Source organism: Podarcis muralis, chromosome 5 (genome assembly GCF_964188315.1).
Source record: "Podarcis muralis chromosome 5, rPodMur119.hap1.1, whole genome shotgun sequence".
Taxonomy (NCBI): Eukaryota; Metazoa; Chordata; class Lepidosauria; order Squamata; family Lacertidae; genus Podarcis; species Podarcis muralis.
Genome location: NC_135659.1, coordinates 56815226 through 56836989, shown reverse-complemented (window position 1 = coordinate 56836989; position 21764 = coordinate 56815226). Strand labels below are relative to the sequence as shown.

The window sequence follows — 21764 nt, the reverse complement described above, 5'->3', positions numbered from 1 at the left end:
GATTGGTTTGGCTGATGAATCCACACTTTGCTCAGCTCTCCACTGCTCTTGGCAATTAGCAGCAATGTATAGTATTGAAAAGCCAGGAAAGCAACACTGCCCTGCACACACTAGCCTGCCGGTTGCTTCTGATTTAATTCTTGGAAAATATGGCAATGGAAGGAAAGAAGGGGAAGGGACTTCCAGGACAATTGCTTGAGTATTTGCATTTCATCTCCATGGCTGCAGCTCAATGGAAATTAGACATTGTGTGTGCTTGTCTGCCATTACAACTTTTTTCATTGTGGAACCACTTGGACTATTTTGTGGAGCCCCAGGGTTCCATAGAACACAGTTTGAGAGATGCTGGATTAACAGGGAGATACATAAACATCATGAAAGCAAATCAGCATGAATTCTTATTGCTTCTCTGCAAACAAATCAGAATGAATGCACAAGAAAGACAGTATTTAACCTCCACATAAGCTTTGTGCAAGCAAATGAGGCTGGAGGCTCAATAAACAGGTCATCTGGAGGATCCCTTCGTCTTTCTTCCTCAGTAAAGGGAATGAAGAAAGAACCGTCCTCTATTCCGCCTGTCTGATATTGTAATAAGATGTCTCGTCATTGCCTTCTCAAACTCAATGTATATATGATGGATCTGCTTATCTTCCCTTCCAAGCCTTCCTCTCTTTGATTCCTCTCTACTTCATTGACAGCATCACCATCCAGCCTGTCAAAACAGGCATGAAGTCAATTTGATTTCCCCATTGGTGAGGTTTCCACCTGCCTGAACATTTGGTGAGGGGAAGAGGGAGGTCTGCAATGGTGGAAGGCTAGCTGAGCCTGCAGAGGTGAACATAAGATGGGGAACTTGTATTGCAGCCTAGAGGTAGAAGCCAACATTAATTTTACTCAGAGTAGACCCATTGAAATGGATGGGCATGCTAATTAAGATACAGTAATTTCAGCATATCTACTCTGAGTAGAACTTCGTTAGATACAACCCACAACTATTTCCGGACCAATGAGATGAATGCTAAATGGTGGTGAACTTTTTCAAACTCTGCTGTTTCAAGCATTTTTGACAGGCAACATAATATGGTATGGGCTTTGTGAAATAGGAGGTGAAAAATTGGATTTATTTCTAACATGGGAAGACCCCATGAGAATGCTGACTGGTTGAATTACAGACATATGATCAATATGGAGCTGCCTTCTAGTAAATCTGGCCATTGATACCTCTCGTCAGTATAGTCAGCTCAAATTGGCAGTAGCTCTTCAAGGACCGCTGCCTGAAATCCTTTGAGCTGGACATGCCACAGAGGCAGAATCTGGAACTTCATGTAAAAGGGTGTGTTGTGCTTCTGAGCTGTGGCCTCACCTCCCATAATCTATTACTACCTTCTCTGGCCTGATGCCTCCAGATGTTTGGGACTACAGCTCCCACCATCCCAGGTCATTAGATGGCTGGGGCTGATGGGAGTTGGAGTCCTCCAATGTCTGGAAAGCACCAGGCTGTGGAAAGCTTGATCTAATGGATTCAGTGATGCAAGCTAAATGAATGAGTGAAAGTGAAGGGGAGACAGAGTGAGTGGGAAAGAAGGAACTGGGGAAATGTTTCCTGATTTCCTGAATCAGTAAGCAGATAATATTTCTGTAAACTAACTGACAACCCCCCTCCCCTCAGCTTCAACAGTCTGCTGCTGCAAAGGGCTGCATCTGAACATGTGAATACTATGTCTGTATTCCTTTCTTTCTGGAGGGGAGCAGGAGTAAGGGGGCTACCTCACCTGATTATTTCAACCTTGAGAATTCATTTCAATTACAGTTTACAACCTGCAAACAAAAAGAGTGTGCGTCTCCGTAGTAACGGGTGACTGCTGTGCTTTGAGGAGCTCTGCGTCGGTTCCCCAATTGTCACTCCTCTCTGCTGTCTGGCTCATTGTGCCCCGGGACACAATTAGGACATCTTCAAACTGTTATGTCCTCATCAGTGCCGTGTGCTGGTGAATTTATCTCCTCTCCTAGCTACAGGAGATGAGTGTCCCCCATTGTCTTATGTACCCGTACATTTCTATTCTGCATCTCCCCCTCCATCTATACCTTTTCCTTCCAGCACTACAAACCTCATTCTTTCCCAAGCAACCAAGAGAAAAGTTGTTTCAGCCTTACCAATCTCTCTGATCTGTCCCCTTGCAAGCGCTCACCTAGAACACTTCTTCCAACCCATTTAGCCTTTTTCTTAATATATGTGTCTCTCACTGTGTAAAACCATTCCTGCCATCTAGCTAATGCTCTCATTTGCTGTTTGTGTGTGCACATACAAGCTCTAAGGATGAGGGAGAAATTTGGTTCAGTTTGCATTTCAAGGCTAACCTAGCAAATCTGCACTTGTCTGAATTTTGCAATGCAGCTCTCCAGCCAAGTAATGTGTACAAAAATGCATATGTTAGGGATAAGTGTGCATAAAATGCATATATTAATGTACACAAGTGCATTATGTTAGGGAAAACTGCTTTCAAACACAAGGATTTGGGACAAAATTGCATAGAAACGTGCAGATTAGGGGAAATTTGAAACATAAATACTGACAAATTTTCACGAGACTTAAAAAGAAAGGATTAGCAAACTGATGTGGAGATGTCTAGCCCCCCCCCATCTGATAAACCTTCCCCCCACATACATTTGTCTGTTATCCAGGTGGTGCCACAAAGGAGACCAACACAACCAATCTTATCTTTTTTTTTTTTTTTTGGTAATGTATTTTACCTTGAACAGGACGCGGGTTAAACCACAGAGCCTAGGGCTTGCTGATCAGAAGGTTGGCGGTTCAAATCCCCACAACGGGGTGAGCTCCTGTTGCTCGGTCCCTGCTCCTGCCAACCTAGCAGTTCAAAAGCACGTCAAAGTGCAAGTAGATAAATAGGTACCGCTCCGGCGGGAAGGTAAACGGCGTTTCCGTGCGCTGCTCTGGTTCGCCAGAAGCTGCTTAGTCATGCTGGCCACATGACCCGGAAGCTATACACCGGCTCCCTCAGCCATTAAAGCGAGATGAGCACCGCAACCCCAGAGTTGGTCACGACTGGACCTAATAGTCAGGGGTCCCTTTACCTTTCATTTTACCTCCAGGTTTTTGTTTCAGGTGCTCATGAGTGATTTTGGGTGGGTGTGCCGGTTCAGGATAAGGCAGCACCTGCCTGCAGGCTCACAATCTTTTAAGACATAGTATAAAAGGGGGGTGGGAGGAGAACACAAAATATTGGAGCAGATGCTCCTTCACTGACTGATCCACTTTCCATTACTTTGTCCAAGGCAGCTTACTCATGAAGCTAAAACAAATACAAGGATATATCAAAACAAGGATGAACACATGCAAGTCAGGGGAACAAGCAGTGTTACAATAAACAAAATCCAAGGCAGCAGCCAAAACCCACCAAAAACCTTAGTAAACACAGGATTATTTTGCTTGCCATCTCAAGGCCATCAAAGTGCTAGGCAAATACATTTAAGGAGGCCTCCAACAATCAGCAAATGGTTCTCTTTTTGGTAGAAAATGCAGGGGAATTTAGCACAGGGTTGCAGTGCACCTGCTTGGAGTTCTAGCCAGCCATCGCCTCCATTTAATTCCTCCTTCCACTGCCACACAAGTACTCTGGGGGCATGCACAGTCCTCACTGGGCTATTTCTCTTCTTCAGAGTTTCCCTCCAAAAAGAATACTTCTGCAAACCTTAGGGCACTAAGCCTGCCTATACCATTCTCATGTGTGTGGATGGTGCCATTTTAGAATACACACTGTTGCACACCACCCCAGTCTCCGAGATTCCAGGGGTTCCAGGCACTCTTATCCAGGGTTCGTGTTTCTGTTTGGAAATGAGACACAGCACTGGTTGTGGTGCCTTTATGATATATGGTTTACTTATACATATATACAACCTGAGCCTGCAATGGAGGGGTTCACATCACTGACACCCCAATAGGTGGTGTCTCCCATAACTGCAGCCCTAGATTCAAACAGACATTAGCCATTGTGCTCTGACCTCCTCTCCAGTTTGCCGCCTTTACTATACTGCAATATTTCCTCTCCGAGGTCACATCCAGTCAAGACTCTACTTTAAACTCTCCTTTTATCTTCTAACTCTGAGCAGAGGGAGTTCCCCTCTCTTTGGCTTCCCTAATCGCTTATCACCTTCCCTTTGTCCTGATGGCTCACTACCCCAAGCGATTTCCAGGAAACTGGCTTGGCTTGTATTTTGATATTTACTGGACCCAGGAATTTGGAGAGTCTGGTACCTATAACCTCATACAGCAGCCTTCCCCAACGTGGTGTCCTCTGTATGTTTTGGACTATGACTATGGCCCTTTTTGACCATTGGCCATGCAGGCTGGGGCTGATGGGAAGCATAGTAATTAGAAAGCTTTGTTGTCTGTGACAGGAGTGCAGGGCTTCCCCCAACATTTCACCAGTCACACACAAAACACTGGATCAATACTCTCCTCCATAGTATTGGGAGATGATCATACGGGGATCAGTGGAGGGCTCATTGACCCAAATGGCTATGTGATGCTTTGGGATCTTGTGCTATAACATTATGCATCCACTGGATGATTTTTGAAATGAGTCCCATAAATTCCTATGTGCAAAAATATTTAATCATAATGTGTTCTTGTAGAAGCATGGGAAGCTGCTTTACCATGAGTCAGACTCACTGGCCCATCTGGCCCTGGATTGTCTACATTGGTTGGCAGCAGCTCTCCAGGGTATCCCACAGGGGTCTCTCCCAGTGCTACCTGCAGATGCCAAGGAATCAAAAATCTGGGATCTTCTGCATTCAAGGCAGATGCTCTACCACTAAGCTACAACCCTTCTTCCAAGGCCTTTCAGCTCGTTCCAGGGTAGTCCTTTAAAGTGCTTGAAACAGTATGTGCAATCATACTTTAACAAGCCACAGGGGTGGGAGATTCCGAAGTAAAGTGCATCTAAGGGAAGACATTGAGTGGATGCAAGATATTTTGTTGGACCTGGCCCTGAGACATTGCTCGTTTGCTGTCTGCAGCCATTTATTACTCCCTGAAGTGACTCACGGCAGGGAAGGTTATGGTTCAGAAGTCCCTTGGTGGTCCGGGGGGGCCATCAATTGAGCTCTCCAGAGAGTGGTATAGCGAGTGAGTTTGATTAACTCCTGCCGAAAGCCGCAGCCAGAGCTGGGATGTGATCGGAATTGATGCTAATCCTTTCTCATCCGGCGCTTGAAAAGATAGCTGCATTCATTCTCAGAGGGGTGCCCGGCAAGACTCGTTGCGTACTTGAAAATTAATTATCAGATGGGTAGAACGATGCACGGCCCTGCTATTATAATCAGCAGGGTCACATTCCCTATGCTGTCCTAATCTACTGTGAGTTTCAAAGAGATTCATTGTGTTCCTGTCTGGAACATGCCACTGCACGACTGTTTTCTGATCTGTGGTTTGCTGGTTCCAACCTAATCTTGTCCTTTAAAAGATTTTTAAAGTAGGTATCGGCATCTTGTGAAAAGGAGTTGGGGCTGACGGCTTCAGCGCATCAGAAAACAGGTGCTTTCGGAGTAAATGCACCAAAAGCTTTTCATATAGGCCCTTCAAAGGAGAGGACCCACTGCTCAGCATCAGGCATGTAGTAAGGTAGATCAGTCTTCTTGGGCAAATTTTGAGCTTGGGTGTTGTGTCCAGATTACAAAAACAGCAGCAGAAGGGATCAGGCTCATACAATTGACCTTATTTTCTGGGAGGAGGGATTTTGGAGGGAATGCAGAATGGAAAGGACCACAGTTCAAAAAATATTTATATTTTCCCCAGGGGGCTTCAAAAAAGATCAGGGTCTTCTTAAGCTGAATGTCCAACACTGTCTTCACTGAAGGGTTTTCATTATTATTAGAATTGTTTTGCCCTATATGGGATCTCTGTCCAGCTCAGAGAAGAATGTCCACAGAACACAAATCAGAATATTATAGTTGGCATCTTAATAGCTAGCTAGCCGCATGTTAGTCTTTATACCAGAGGTGCAAGAAATCTAAGACACAAGAAATGCATTTAGTCTCCTGCAGCACCATTTAGGTTGCAGGGGTGACTGCTGTGCTAGTTCATTCATCGTGTTAGATTTTAAAATGAGGTGGAAAGCTGGCTGTCTCCGAGGCAGCCTTCACTAACCTGGGACTGGTGAGAGTTGTAGTCCAAAACATCTGGAGGGCTACAGGTTAGGGAAGGCTGCTTGGAAGTATGCAGAGCAGTGGCATAGCATGGGGGCCGGGGAGGGGGCAAGGCCCCGGAAGCGAAATTTCTGAGGGGGTGCAACCAGGTGCCCCCACACCTGTCAGCTACCGTGGGGATCCCTACCTCACCCTGGCGAAGGTGGCGGAGCAGTTTCAGGCCCACAGTGAGCAGGCATGGAGAGAGGGAGGCCTGCCCCAGCGTTCTTCTCCACAGGCGTTGGCCACCAAGGGCTGCATTGTCCGTCCAGGCTCCCCCCTGCATGGACAGGTGGCACAGTGCAGCCTGGTGGCTCTGATGAGGGGCACTTGAGTGGTTTCAGTGACTTGCCTGACCCAGGCACCAGCAACCCACGCTATGCCACTGATGCAGAGCTCAGGTACTTTACACTGGGCCTGGAAGCCAATAGGCAACACAGAAGAGGTGTAACATAGTCCATAAAACACACATCCTGCCCCACTTGCTAAATTACGCATTTTCCTAGCAACATGATGAGGAGAGGATGAAAAGCAATGAGCATGTACAAGATCTGATATTGGGGCTGCCTTTCAGGAACTAGGTTCCAAACTGTGTCATATATTTGATGTTGTTGGCCTACTTTCAATAAACTAGCTTGCTAGGAGCCCAGCTGCCAAGTGCTCATCCACTGGAATAATTACACCTTCACCTTTTCTCAATTATCACAGAATCAGCTCTGATTCAAGACTTTCAAGCATTAAAAAGAGAGCTGAGAAACTTGATCCTTTTCTCCCATTCCTGAAATTCAGTTCCAGTCCTGCCTTAAGGCTTAGCTATGGTCTTGATCTTATTGTGAGTGTGAAACTTCAGCTTTTACCGGTAATTCTGAAAGAATTTCTTAACGGAAGTGTATAAACTTAGATGAGTACTAATAGCTATGTTTTCAGTCATAGCAGCTTCTACTAGAAATGGACCTTTCCTGATTGTGCCCGAAAATTTCAGGATAATGCTCCTAGCTAATCCAAGCAGTATTTATTGTGCTGTGAAGGATGTTCAATGTATTTTGACCCCACATGAGAGTTTGAGAAAGACAGAATTATTGAGGCTTTTGCTTTCCTAACTTTCTCAGTCTTTTTGTTGGTCTCACTTCTAGTGAGATCTCAACAGAGACTCTGAGACAAGAATGTGCCTTTTCCTTTTCCTGTAATGAAAATAGAACTGTTTTTGGAAGTCGAAAATAAAGGAATCAAATCAATAATTTAATCTAACTTTATGGGCTTGGTGTGCTTGGTGCTGTCATGCACAGCTTCAGTGAACATATTTAAGATGGCCCATTTTGAAGGTCACATGAAGTTCATGGATAGGGTACAACTCTCATTGCTTAGAGTCCCAAGAGCACATCTGCACCAGTGTCTGAAATGGCAACATGCACATTTTGGGTGCTATTGAATAATAGCTACTTTTATGGTAGATCAGATAGGACCCACATAGCAAAATGCTGGGAGGAAACTCCCAGAGGTTTTTAGCTCAAGACTAAAGTCTATTACAACCTTCTTTTAAAAATATGTAATTATCTTGACAAGACAGAGTGGCTTGTCTGTTCATTGAGAGACGAATGCGGGAAGGGCTCTGAGCTGAGGGAGAAGATTAATAGTCCTTGTCAATAATGGGAAAGAAAGGATAACTTGACGGGTTTCACATGAGTAATCTCAGTGTAGTCCAAGAGCATTTTTATAACTTTGAAGGATGGGCTGTAAATTTACCTCCTTGATATAATCTTTTTTTGTTGGTCAGTTCTCTATCAATTTGTTGTAGCGTCTCTTCCGCCTGATACATCAGCTGCTGAGCATGGTGCTCCCATCCTGAAGTGAAGGTTACAATGACAGAGAATGGGAATGCTGCTGGGTATCATTCCTGCATCTCTGTGTTTCTTCGTCTTCTCTCACTGTGCACAGAAGAGGGATAAGGGAGAGGGAGATGCATGCACAGTGTCATGCAACATCCTTCTGGATATCATCATCATCATGGTTGAAATTTATTACCTGCCCTTCACCACCAGGTTAAATTCAGTATGAAAAAGAATTAAAACAACAACTTTGGGGTGTCCTGGTTTTTACTTTTTGAAATATGCCAACCCTACCAGAACCAAGAGCTACATCTTCAGCATTCTCTGAAATCCATATAGTGCAGATGCCAGACATACCTCTGTGGGTTGGGAATTCCATGACTATGGGGTTGCCATGGAGCCACCCCTGGGCCACACACCCCAGCTTCTGAGAGTGGACACCAGAGAGAGTCTGTAGGGAGGGAGCTGGATCTTTCAGATATTTGAGGCCTAAATCACTTAGGCTTTTAACATTAATATGAGCACATTGAATTTGGTCCAGAAACAAACTGGTTTTAGAACATGGGCTACATGAGTTCTAATGGGAACCCCAGCTGATAAACTGGCTGCTGCATTTTAGATCAGTTGAAGTTTCTGAGAGATATTCTGTCTTCAAAAGTGACATTGCAGTAGACCACATTAGGTGGACTTATTCCCTGTTGTAGAAAATATTCTCCCCTCCTTGGAGGGGTGTCCAGATTTTTTTTAGTGGTTCATGTGGGAAAGAGTGTGCAGTCAACATGCTTTCTTCGCTGAAATGGAAAAAGAAGGTATATCCCTGACACACTGAGAAATAAATTGCTACATTTCTAGGAGCTATCTTTCAAATTAAAAACGGCAACTTCTCATATTACATGCCACATTCAACATAGTCACAAGGTTTTAAAAGCTGACAAATATATATTCTCAGGGCGCAATCAAAGCTCCCCCTCCCTCCTTGCGTCAACCCTGTCAGTCACAGTGACCGTGGCTAAAGGTTGAGGGCCAAGATGATTGGGGCTGATATTATCACACAATGGTAGTGAGACTGGCATGATTTCCAGCAGATCCTGGGTCAGCTCAGCCTCTCCCCTTGGGGCTTCCTGCTGCTTCCCACCAGTTGTGAACCTTGTGGAGCCACCTTGGAGGGTGTGTGGGGATCCCAAAGAAGTGGGGGAGGGCAGAGGTCAGGGAGTTGGAACTAGACAACCCAAGGGAAGGCCTTAGTGCTTCAAGAAATATTGGTGCTGGCGGAGGGGACCAGTGTTCAGACAGCTCAGGGCTTTATCCGGAGGAAGGCTCAAGTGGGTTGACAGAGGGATGTTCCACCAGACATCTTCAAAAGGGCTGTTGCCACAGCTGCTAGTCCTTCCTGTCATTCCTGCCAGTATAGAATTTCATCTTGGGGAGGCATATGAGAGTCAGCCAGATGCTGCTGAGGAGGCAGCTCTGTCACCCAGGACACAAAGACGCAAGCACTGGCACAAATAAACCTCACAGGTCCTGCACACTCACTGAAATGCCTGCTTGCTTGCTCATAGCAGAAACACCTCCCAGACCTCTCTTCAAAAGGAAGAGGCAGGAGGCATGTCACTTGTTGGATCAATGCCTCAGTTCACGCGTAGCCATGCAGTTTACTTGCTGTGCCTTTAGCCCTTGTTTAGCCTATCTATCATTCAGATCTATGCATTAAAGACTTGGGCAGGAACGGAAAGTTGGGTTTGAGTGAAGGACATGACACCACCAGTGGGCTTCCCACTTGCTCACCCCTTCAGCAACTGGTAAGAGACTAGCTGAGGCAGGACAGCTGTGTGGAGGGATATCTCCATCTAAACCAACTCCACACACCCCACCAGGTTTGAATTGCTCTGTCTGTGTCACTTGTGAAAGTGCCTTATGTGACTTGTAGATGGTGTTCATTTGGTCCCAAACACCCCTAGACATCAAGAAGATTGGGACTGGCTGCTGATACCTAAGCTCCCCTAGACCCACACAATGGGGCACAAAGATATACCAGCACAGATTTGCTCAGGTATTTTTTGCATACATTTTGTGTTAATTGCTACTTACCAGCTGGTTGACATAGAAGATAGTAACCTACCTGCAGTTGTTTGTTGCTAAAGTAACATCAGAATATTGAATAGTCTCCATGTCCCAGTTAAGAATGCTGCACAGGAGGGAGCAGCAGGAGCAAGGCCAGATTGTTTTTCATTCCATATGGCATTGCTATGTGGTTACATACAAGGTTGTTGTATCAGAACCTTTTCAGAAGCTGGCATCTTTTGAAAGAATGGGTGAATCAGGGACCCACTTAAACTTCCTCATTCCTTCAAGAAGCTTCTGAAAACAGATATGGTCCACCAGAATAGAGAGTCTTTAATTTTGCAGATTTAATGCAAACATAAATTGATTTTCCATATCCATGGAAAAAAGTCAAGAGTCCCATGCTGTGAATTTGATTTATGTCTCAAGGAATGTTAAAATTCAGAATCAAGGCATTGATGCAAGGAAGTATCTCATTTTTTTGGGGGTGTGTGTGTTTTGTAATCATTCTCTATCATTGCTTCTACAGCTAAAGAGAGGGGGCTATCTTAGGTTTGCCCTTCCCCAGACTAGGTAGTTTATAGGAAAGATAAAACCTGTTTCTGTGATGATGTTGGTAGGAAGAACTGATGAAAAACCATGTCATCCTCTTCCCATTAAGCCTTGGTTTCTAAAATACTATTATTCCATTTCTTCCAGTTGGGAACTTGTAGAATTGGAGGCTAACTGTGTTTACTTCCATTGGCTCAATAATTAAGCCAGCTCTTCATTCAATAGTTGTCACTTAGGAGTCAGTGAAGATCACCTTTTTTGGCTGGCAATGTTGGCTGTGGGCAGTTTGAATGCTTGGTATTGAATATATGTCTTCATTAGGTCATAATAATAGTATTTCTGGCAGTTCTTCAAGAGGCTGGTGTATGCACTGTTAGCAACTTACAGCACTACCAAAACTAAAAGTGGAACACATAACTTACTTAAAACTTGGAATCACAAGTATAGAACAAAATTATCTGGAATGAATTATAACATGAGCACTTTCTTCTGTTAATGCCCAGCACCCTGCAAAGAAGCCAGTGGTACTTAACTGAGTCTATGAACTTAATGATAGTTGTGTGTGGAATTTCCACTTTCAGTTATACAGTACATATTGTGAGGAAATGATAAGTGGCTAAGTATATAGCAGGGATCTGTTACAGTTACATGGTCATGAATGAAGTGGAAGAGCAGACTGGCTTTCCATCAAGTGTGTGGCTCACATACATAGGTTTTTAAAATTATTTGTTAGGAAAATGAAGGGGGGTGGACAGGCCATCCCCAACAATCTAACTCCACCATGTGTTTACTTCAGCATCCCTTCCCCAGCTCACTGTGAATGGAGTAGACGGGGGAAATAATTCACTGTGATTAAAAGCTAGGCCTGCCCATCAAAAGAAGAAGAAGAAATCCATCTCCTCCTCCCCTCTTGCATTCAAGTTGATTTCATGGAAAAGAAAGTAGAGATGGCCATGTTTAACTTTTTGAAGGAAAGAAAACCCAGAGGCAAAGAGCTACTCAGATGGTTGGGCCCTTCCTTGGCACACATGGGTAATGGTGTGGTCCAACTCTGTAAATGAAAAGCTACTCAGAATCACCCCAATTTGCCTTCTTAGTTGAGGTACACACAGTGCTGATGCAAACTCCTCATATAGATTTAGCTGCAACTGTATTCAGGGAAGAACCACATTACTTAAAATGTTGTTAAATTCTTATTGTAGAACATTATTTTAAAGTAGTCTGGCATTTATACAGCGAAGCAACCTTTATAGAAGAATGTTGCTTCTGCATTCTCCAATTCCGAAGCAGCAGGAAGTGTCAGGTCAGCCTTTTACAGGGTCATTTTCCTTGTAGGAAGAGTGCTAATGTGCTTATTGCATTTTTGTAACATCTGCTCCCACTGCAGAATATACTGGTTGAGCAGAGGACAGGAAGCAGGCACCCAGACAAATAGTATTAGACTTGGAACAGGCCCACCCCTACAAAAAGCAACAGCTTACCCTTGCAACTCCCCATGACTGTTTCTTGCCACCAATCACAAAAGCCCAGGGTTCTTTCCCTAACCAGGATCAAACAGCAAAACAGCTTTTCCCATATAGGCAATTCCAGTGGCTTATAGCAGCCACCAGCCATGAAAGGCCATTAAGTGACCTATAGAAAAGCTTAAGGGGTTAGGTCATCTCTTTGCTTTGCACAATTGAATAGTATGATTCAGAACAATGTCAAACCTTGCACTTTGAATTTCACGAGGCATCCTTTATGTTCCAGCAGTTGTGCTAGTTTGATGTTGCAAAACGCCTAAGATTCCTAATACGTAAGGTTCACAGTTGCACAATCTGAGGCTCTGTGGAACTCTAAGCTATCCAGTGACCCCTGAAATGCAATCCTACAGCTGAATTGCAAAATCAATGGGACATACTTCTTTGTAAACATGGGTTAGGTTCGGTCTACCCTACAAGTCTAACTGCAGACACAAGAAGCAATATCTGGAATAGAATCTCCAGAAGGCCTACATAAATCCCTGCAGGTTCTATACCTTGTATAGTTTAGAAACTTTTCACTTCTCTACATCCCATTTCAGTCTTATTGACCAACCAGGTGTCACTTCAGTGTGGCAAACCAAATAACTGAATTCCTTAAAAAAGGAATATATTTTTAAACTCAGATTGTTGACAGTTGAACATTTTAAAATAAATTCTTCAAAAAGTGCTAAAGGATGGAGTGTCATTGTCCTTGACCCCTTCGAGCTTAGGATAGCTTGCTTGCTTGCTTGCCTGCCTCTGCCTCTGCCTCCCCCCCCCTCTCTCTCTCTCTCTCTGTGTGTGTGTGTGTGTGTGAGAGAGAGAGAGAGAGAGAGAGGTTTTTACGCTATCAGGAGAAATCTGGAGGCTTGTAGCTGCTCATCAGCCCCGCCCATACCCACCTGCAGCCCATCCTGACTGATCATTGGTTGGGTGATTCTCAAGTGTAGTATCAAGTGAATAAAGAAATCCATGAATGTGCTTTTCTTTCCCTGCCTCATCCTTTGGTAGCCATAGGAGTCTCTTTCCCTCTGATATGAATCACCACACCACATATCACAGCATCAGGGTCATACGAAGCACATAAACATTCTACTTGGCTATTATAAGCTGTGATACTGCTGGAAGGAGCACACTGGGTGGGCAGAGAACTTGTTATATATGTGAAACCTCTGCCAGTCTTGACTGTAGAATGCAAGAGAGGAGATGAGACACCATTCACTTCTGGTAGGTCAGTGCTTTCTCTGATTATTCCCTTAGGCTGGAAGTAAAGAACCTGTAACTCTCCACTTCTTGCTGGATTCCAGGTCCCATCAGCCCCATCAACAGATGATCAATAGTTTGGGAAGCTTGGAGTTGTAGCCCAGGACTATCTGGAGGGGCTACCAGTTCCCCACCACTGTCATCTGGAGGGGCTACCAGTTCCCCACCACTGTCATAGACTTCACAATTCAAAATGTCCCCTATTTTTAAATCCTCTTCTCCTTCTTGAGTTTCATGGCTTTATGCACATAGCCAGACATGCACAAGCACACCCTTCCCCTCTGCTGGTGAAGGGGCAGTATTTGGGAGGCTGGGTTGGTGTTATTCTGGCAGTACCATACCACAGGGGACCCTCTTTTAGCTCCAATTAACAGTGTGCTGTGTTAATCGGTATCTTTTGCCAAATGATTAACATGTTTCAAGTCCCATTAAGAGCGGTTATGACAGGAAGAGGCAGGCAGCTGTCGTGGGTAATTACCGTATACTTGAATGATCCTGCAATCCAACGCTGGCTGGAGAGGGGGCGGGAGGGTGGGTGGGTGGGGGAGGAATATCGGGATGGGAGAAAAACTGAAGGTGTGTTTGGCAGTGGCAAGGACTTGATAGAGCACATCCTAGAACTGATGGATGCTGTGCAGACCATCCTTTGACACAGCTGATAGCACTTGGGAGACTGATGTGAGAGCCACTGGTGGTGAGATGGATGATGCCAGGGGCTGAATAATATTTGCATATGCTGCTATGAGGCTGTGACTTGGGTGTACAAGTTTGAGAGTTCAAAGAAAGCATGCTTTGTGGTTTCCCTTGCTAGCTACAGGCAGCTCTTGCACTGTAAAGGAAGCAATTCACAGCAGAGGGTTGCTGTTATAGCATTTGGAATGAGTGACATCCTCCTATATCTTGTAGAGGGCCTGGTTCTTCCCAGAGTTTTGTGATGAAAGTGCTTTCATTATCTGTAGCTCCACCATGAAAGTTACCAAGCAAATGCAGTGAGAATTAACCTCTTGCTACTCATCTTTCTTAATTTCAGGGGAGTTTTGAAAACCTACTTCTAGACCTTTCTTTTCTGGACCATCAAGACCATGAGTACTAAGTTATGTACAACGCATCTTTGTGTGATGGACAGAAGCTGTTGACTTGCAAAGCATTCACTTATTTGTTTTAAAAATTATACCCCACTTTTCTTTATAAAATATTCAAGGTGACTGATGAGAAAGTTCATAAAATATGGAGTAAGACTGAACAGATGCAAGGACCTCGTGATCCCTTCCAACTCTATGATTCTATGAGAAACAGCCCAAATAGCTAAAATTAGTTTCATACAATAAAACTATGGGTGGGATAAAACAATTTGGCATAAAATAAAAAGACAGAGCATTAAAAGCTCAGTTCACCTGAAGGTTAAGAGAGTGAGTGGGAGCCAACCAACCAACCAAGCCTCTCTAGGGAGGGAGTCCTACAAGCTGGAGGCTGCAGCTGGGAAGACCCTGTCTTAAATCCTAACCAATTGTGCTCATCAGATTGGTAGGACACGGGGCCACTAGCGTTAAATGCAGTGGGCAGGCAGGATCTTATGGGAGGAGATCTTTCAAAGGGTTTTCACTTAGGCTGTTGTAAATAAGAACATTGAGTTTCAAATTGTGCTCAGAAAGGAACTAGAAGCCAACATAAAACATAGGTGATATAATCAGCAGTGGGGGATCTGGAAATCTCTTTGGCACTGCATTTAGTACCAGCAGAAGCTTCTGAACACTTTTCCAAGGCATTTTCACAGAGAATGTTGCATCAGACTAGATGTGACCAGGACATGTGTAATTATGGCCAGATTTGTTTTATCAAGAAAGGGGCATAGCTCATTTACCAGCCAAATCTGTGCAAAAGCTCTCCAAGCTCCTGCTGGCATATGAGTTTCTAGGAGTGCAACCAGAGTCAGAAGCACTCCCAAGATGCAAAAGGTAAAGGGACCCCTGACCATTAGGTCCAGTCATGACTGACTCTGGGGTTGCGGCGCTCATCTCGCTTTATTGGCTGAGGGAGCCGGAGTACAGCTTCCGGGTCATGTGGCCAGCATGACTAAGCCGCTTCTGGCGAACCAGAGCAACGCACAGAAATGCCGTTTACCTTCCCGCTGGAGCAGTACCTATTTATCTACTTGCACTTTGACGTGCTTTCGAACTGCTAGGTTGGCAGGAGCAGGGACCAAGCAATGGGAACTCACCCTGTCATGGGGATTCGAACTGCCGACCTTCTGATTGGCAAGTCCTAGGCTCTGTGGTTGCAAAACTGGCCTTTAAAGAAGAGAGCAATCCAATCCAGAATAAATTCAGCTCCTGGTTCAGCTCTCCTGCTGACCAACAGTGTCAGTCTTTTCTGGATTAACCTTAGGTTATTAACAGCTCACATCTAGCGCATTTACTGTACTCCATATGGATTTATTAAAATAAAGAAAACAGAGAATCAAAGAATTGTAAAGTTGGGAGGGACCTGTTGATATTTTTACCCCCTCCCATTGTGAGAATCTCCTAATATGATGTTTTGAGAAAGGAGGGGGGTGGAAACAGCTCTTCGACTTCTTCCGCTCCTGCCTGACTGCCTGACTCTGTGTGTGGAGAGAGTCTTATCTATGTAGTGACTAGATGGCTGAGTGGGAGCTGTAACACTCAGGCAAGCCAGTAGTTCTTTAGTTTGTAGTAGCTCTTAAAAATAAAAGAAGTTATGCTTCACAGCTAGCTTCCTTGTTGTTTATACTCTGCTGAGTCTGGTGCTCACAATGCACAGTTGTGAGTCCAGTGCACCGAGTTCTGCTTTCCAGGATTGGAAGGTCTCTGAAAGTGCTCCAGTCGCCTAGCCCAGTCGGGGCAGAACCATTTATTGAGCCCAGTCACTGACATCGGTTGAAAGGCGTACTGACAGGACCCCAAGGGTAATCTAGTCCAACTGCCTGCAATGCAAGAATCTCAACTAGATCAATCATAACAGATGGCCTTCCAAGTTCTTTTTAAAAACCTTCAAGGAAGGATGGACTTTGTATGCCCTAGCAAAACAAATAAGAAGTTTGAGTACTCAGAGGCTAGAACAGCATGATAGGTTTTTCTGCAATCAAAGCTGGGACATTTGTGTTCCTAGTGTGCTAATGTGAAACAGAGCAATTTAAGATGGAAAAATTGTGTAGGAAAGCTGTTGCTAACAAGATGGAACACCACTACAAGCATTTTTCACACAGGAGGAGTAAATCACCTTCCAGTCTCCCTCTCCTGCTATTTATGAGAAGATGTGATTGTCGTTAATGTGGAAATATCATTATAAGTTCTACATTCACACCAGAAAACTATATGGGCAAAAACTGCAGGTCTTGCTCTTTCACTGAAAACAGTATTCAGCACTTGCAGGGAACGTCAGGCCTGGGAGCCACAGGTGGCCCCCACAGGCTTCTCCCCCTGCCTCTGGGACTCTCTTCAGGCCACACCTCCTCTCTGTGGGCCACACCCCTCTTTGGCCCTGTACCAAACCCTCCTTGGGAGCTTTTGCCTAGGTGGAATATGTTCATGAATTGTGGTAATAGATAGAGGTGGGTGGGTATATGTAGAAAACCTATGACTTTTACTTGGCTGGAATGTTGTAGCCACTTATATAAAGATATGAGTCACATCTTTTGCTTCACTTTGATCTCTGTCCACCCCTTACACTCACCACTGGTGTGTGCCCGTGTGAAGGTTATCCAGGAATGAATGCTCCCCCCACTGGCAGATTGAAAGAGGCTCCTTATCCCTGATCTACAGGATCACTGAAATCATGGAATGGCATTGGTTACTTTGTGGCTTCTGTACTCCTTTTACTAATGAGACAGGGCCAGTCTAGCCTTGCTTCTAGATTTCTCACAGGTGTCTGGTTGGCTACTGTGAGAACAGAATGCTGGCCTAGATGAGCCTTGGTCTGATCCAGTGGAGCTGTTGTAATGACAAGACTCAGCCCAACTCTTTGGCACTATGGAGGTATACACTGGGTGGGTTTTTCTTCTTATTTACTTTCATGTGCAACAAACCAACTGAAACTGTTATGGTCTTCGAATATTTCTTAACATTCCTCCCTCCGCATCTCAGTACACATTTTCACCTCAGCATGAAAGAGTTCAGTGGAGACACTCCTTGCAAGAAGCAGGAGTCCTTTGAATCCTTTTCAGGAACTGAAATTCCACAAAATGTATACTAGATTTCAAAGCAAATCTGCAGATTTCAAAGTCTGCAGTTGCCCATGAAAGCATGTGATTGAACCCTGCCCTTTGCCTTTTGTCTTCCAGATCGTGAGCGGATTGGCCAGGACTCTGCCTATGAGCAGGAAGGAAAGGTGCAGTTTGTCATCGATGCTGTCTATGCCATGGGCCATGCGCTTCACAACATGCACAAGAACTTGTGCCCTGGGAAGATTGGCCTCTGCCCCAAGATGGACCCAGTAGATGGTGCAGAGCTTCTCAAGTACATCCGTAGCGTCAATTTCTCAGGTCTGTCTGTCTGGTTGGGATAACCCTCAAGGCCATACAGCTGCTTGGGGCTTCTTGGGGCATCAAACCCTGCCTGGCTTAATATAAAACACTGACTGAATGTTTAAATGTTCCACTTGCAACGTTTTCTATGGTTTTGCATCCCCCAGCCACAGACGTAGTGTAAGATGCCTCCCAGTACTCTGAAAATAATACATCTTGAGATGCAACAACAAGCACACCAGGTTGAAATGGCGCTGGGTGTTTTATCTGTAATTGCTACTCTTCATTCACCACTTTTTTAATGGAGCATCTAATTAATGTTCTCATCAAACAGTTGTTTTCCTATGTTTCTCCTGGCTTCTTCCATTTTGTTTGGGAGCCCAAACAAAAATCCACCTTCTGGGAAAAATAAAAAAGCAACAGCACAGTTGATCCACTGGTGTAGATTACCTTTGTGCTGCCCATCTTTTGAAAAGAGACAGGTTTGATGTGTGCAGCAAGGTTTCAGGCAATTGAACCCTGTTGGCATGTCTTTGCACACCTTTGAGTAATGTGTTTTAGCAATTACTTTATATTTAATTGGTTTTTTAATGTGCACTAAACAATGCAAAGGGACGCGGGTGGCGCTGTGGGTAAAACCTCAGTGCCTAGGGCTTGCCGATCGCATGGTCGGTGGTTCGAATCCCCGCGGCGGGGTGAGCTCCCGTCTTCGGTCCCAGCTCCTGCCCACCTAGCAGTTCGAAAGCACCCTTAAGTGCAAGTAGATAAATAGGTACCGCTTTATAGCGGGATGGTAAACGGCGTTTCCGTGTGCTGCGCTGGTGCTGGCTCACCAGAGCAGCTTCGTCACGCTGGCCATGTGACCCGGAAGTGTCTCCGGGCAGCGCTGGCCCCCGGCCTCTTAAGTGAGATGGGCGCACAACCCTAGAGTCGGACACAACTGGCCCGTACGGGCAGGGGTACCTTTACCTTAAACAATGCAAAAGCTCTTAAAATAATTTTATGCAAATTCTGGAACAACTCCTCCTCCTCCTCCTCCTCCTCCTCCTCCTCCTCCTCCTCCTCCTCCTTCATATTATTAACACAATTTATCCCCTCTTGACCACATGGCTACATTGGTAAAGGCACAGAGCCTCTATAAAGGTGAAATGGGGGAACAAGCAACCCTACTTGTCAGATGACTGGCTTTTGGTTGCTTTGGGTCATGTCTATGAGATGGGAGTAGTTCTTCCTTGCCCTAGAGTGGTTATAAAGATTAGTAAATTATGGTACATGCAGTGCTTTTTTCTGAGGGTACGCAGGGGTACGCGTACCCTAAACATTTTGGGAATCTCATTGGCCTCATTGAGGGGCAGTATTTCAATATGAGTAGGAAAATGAGAGTACCCCTAAACATTTTTTTTTAGGGAAAAAAAAACCACTGGGTACATGAATCATAGAATTATGGAGTTGCAAAGAAGGGAGGTTATGTTTCTCTGTTTCTCATTTTTACTATCTTAAGTTCAGTTTTTCACATTTCCACATCAGTTTGCATTCAAAATAATTCTCATGAAACATCACCAGCATTTTACCTTTTTGTATGCAATTTTACCCAACATAACATATTTTTGCAAGCAATTTCCCCCAATATAATGCATTGCTCTATGGTATTTTCATTAATATATACCAGGGGTCAGCAACCTTTTCCAGCCGTGGGCTGGTCCACTAACCCTCAGACCGGGGGGAGGGGTGATTATATTTTGGAAAAATAATAATGAACGAATTCCTATGCCCCACAAATAACCCAGAGATGCATTTTAAATAAAAGGACACATTCTACTCATGTAAAAACATGCTGATTCCCAGACTGTCCGCAGGCTGGACTGAGAAGACAATAGGGCCGTATCCGGCCCCCGGGCCTTAGGTTGCCTACCCCTGATATATACATTTTATGCACACTTTCCCCATATGTATGCATTTTCATCTATGCTGGTTGGAGAACTGCATTGCAATAATTTGAAGATGGGTACATTTCAAAAGATAGGTAAGGTTCATTTTGCACATTTTGGAGGGAACTGTGGAATAGGTAGGTTCATGTTAAAAAGCAAACCAAACTGAATTTCCCCCCATTCCTAACTTTAAGTGAGTTCATTCATCATGCACCATAGGAAAGATCAGCTTCTCTTTGTCCATTGCACATATTTTAGAAGTGATCACCATATGTGGAGGGGAAATGTTTCCATGAAAGTTCATAACAAATACATACAAATCTAGGGAGCATGACTGGCCAAACCTTCCAGGGTCATTTTTACACATCATTTTCATCAATTTGCCTCTCCTCACACATGCAGTGTTGGCTGCAACTGTGATGTGAAAAAAGGAGAAAAAGGCAGAAAAATAGGGGCCTCCCATCTCAGTTTTTTCTCCAGTTTTTCAGATTTTTCTGGGCTTCCACATCTCTAGTTGCAAACACATGGTGGGAAAACTCAGCTCTCCCACAAAGTGGCTCAAGTGACTGAAAGAAACCGTCTAGATTGGGGTAGGAGCTTCTGATAAAGAGCTCCATGTGCAGAAGTGAAAGTGGAATCTGCATGTATCTGCATCTTGATAGCTGGGCAATTTTTTTAGCCCTCCCTATATTAATTGACTGGGACGCGGGTGGCACGGTGGGTTAAACCACAGAGCCTAGGACTTGCCGATCAGAAGGTCAGTGGTTCGAATCCCCGCGACGGGGTGAGCTCCCGTTGCTTGGTCCCTGCTCCTGCTAACCTAGCCGTTTGAAAGCACGTCAAAGTGCAAGTAGATAAATAGGTACCGCTCTGGCGGGAAGGTAAATGGCGTTTCCGTGCGCTGCTCTGGTTCGCCAGAAGCAGCCTAGTCATGCTGGCCACATGACCCAGAAGCTGTACGCCGGCTCCCTTGGCCAATAAAGCGAGATGAGCGCCACAATACCAGAGTTGGTCACGACTGGACCTAATGGTCAGGGGACCCTTTACCTTTACCTTTATATGAACTGACCAGTGAGCATGTGGCAAAAACAGATGCAAGCCGGCATCTCCTAAAGTCCCATCATAATTCTATGCACATGAACAATCCTCAGTTCCATTTCCTTATTCTCGTTCCACATTTTTGTTCCTTTCTTGTTAGACAATCTTCCCTTGCCCCTGATTAGTAATTCCTTTACATATTCTAGAAACTCATCACATCCTCACATTATATCTCTTTAATATACATTTTTCTGCTTCTGCCTCCTTATTACATCTATTTATCTCTCCTCTGCAATCTCCTCACAATCTGTCTCCTTTATTTATTCTTTCCCTATCTTCTTGTTTGATTTTCCTGCTTTTTAATGTTATTGGGATTTATTTGTGCAATTCATTTGATTTTGTTTCGAGATAAACTTTTGAGGGAGGTGGGGGCACAGCAAAGAGTCTTGCTTTGAGGCAACTTGCTAAATCAGTGTAATTAAATATTTTATAGTATTTCTCATCTGGTCACATCCTTCTCTTGATAAATACAATCTGACTACATAAACCTTGCTTGTATGTTGGATTATCCATTTACAGCCAGGCAACTGGGTGTCTCTTTTTAATTGGGCTTATCTTTGAAATTTAGCATGTTTTAAGAACTGTCTAAGGGGAAGAGGCAATCTCAGTTTTTCACTGCATGATCTCATCAGTGGTTCAGTTCCCACTCTGCACTTTTGACATGGTGAAGAAAGGTCTTCTGGATGCTTTGTAAGCATTTGTAAGTTACCAGTCTTTGGCAAATCCATGAATAAGGGGTAGGGCACAGCTACAACTTAGTGGTGTGTGATCTCTGTATAGGTAAAGGGACTTGGGAGATTACTTTCCCAAACAGATTGGAGAAGTCCATGGTGCTGAAAGAAGTAACCAA

The 21764-nt window shown here is 44.4% G+C and overlaps 1 protein-coding gene across 1 annotated transcript in view; it reads left to right on the top strand.

Moving 5' to 3' along the window:
• GRM4 (glutamate metabotropic receptor 4) overlaps positions 1-21764 on the top strand; it is a 297558-nt gene that overhangs the window by 226741 nt on the left and 49053 nt on the right. The window contains exon 7 of the mRNA XM_028734059.2: positions 17706-17906. Within this exon, the coding sequence (XP_028589892.1) occupies positions 17706-17906 (201 nt within the window). The remainder of the gene's footprint in view (positions 1-17705; positions 17907-21764) is intronic.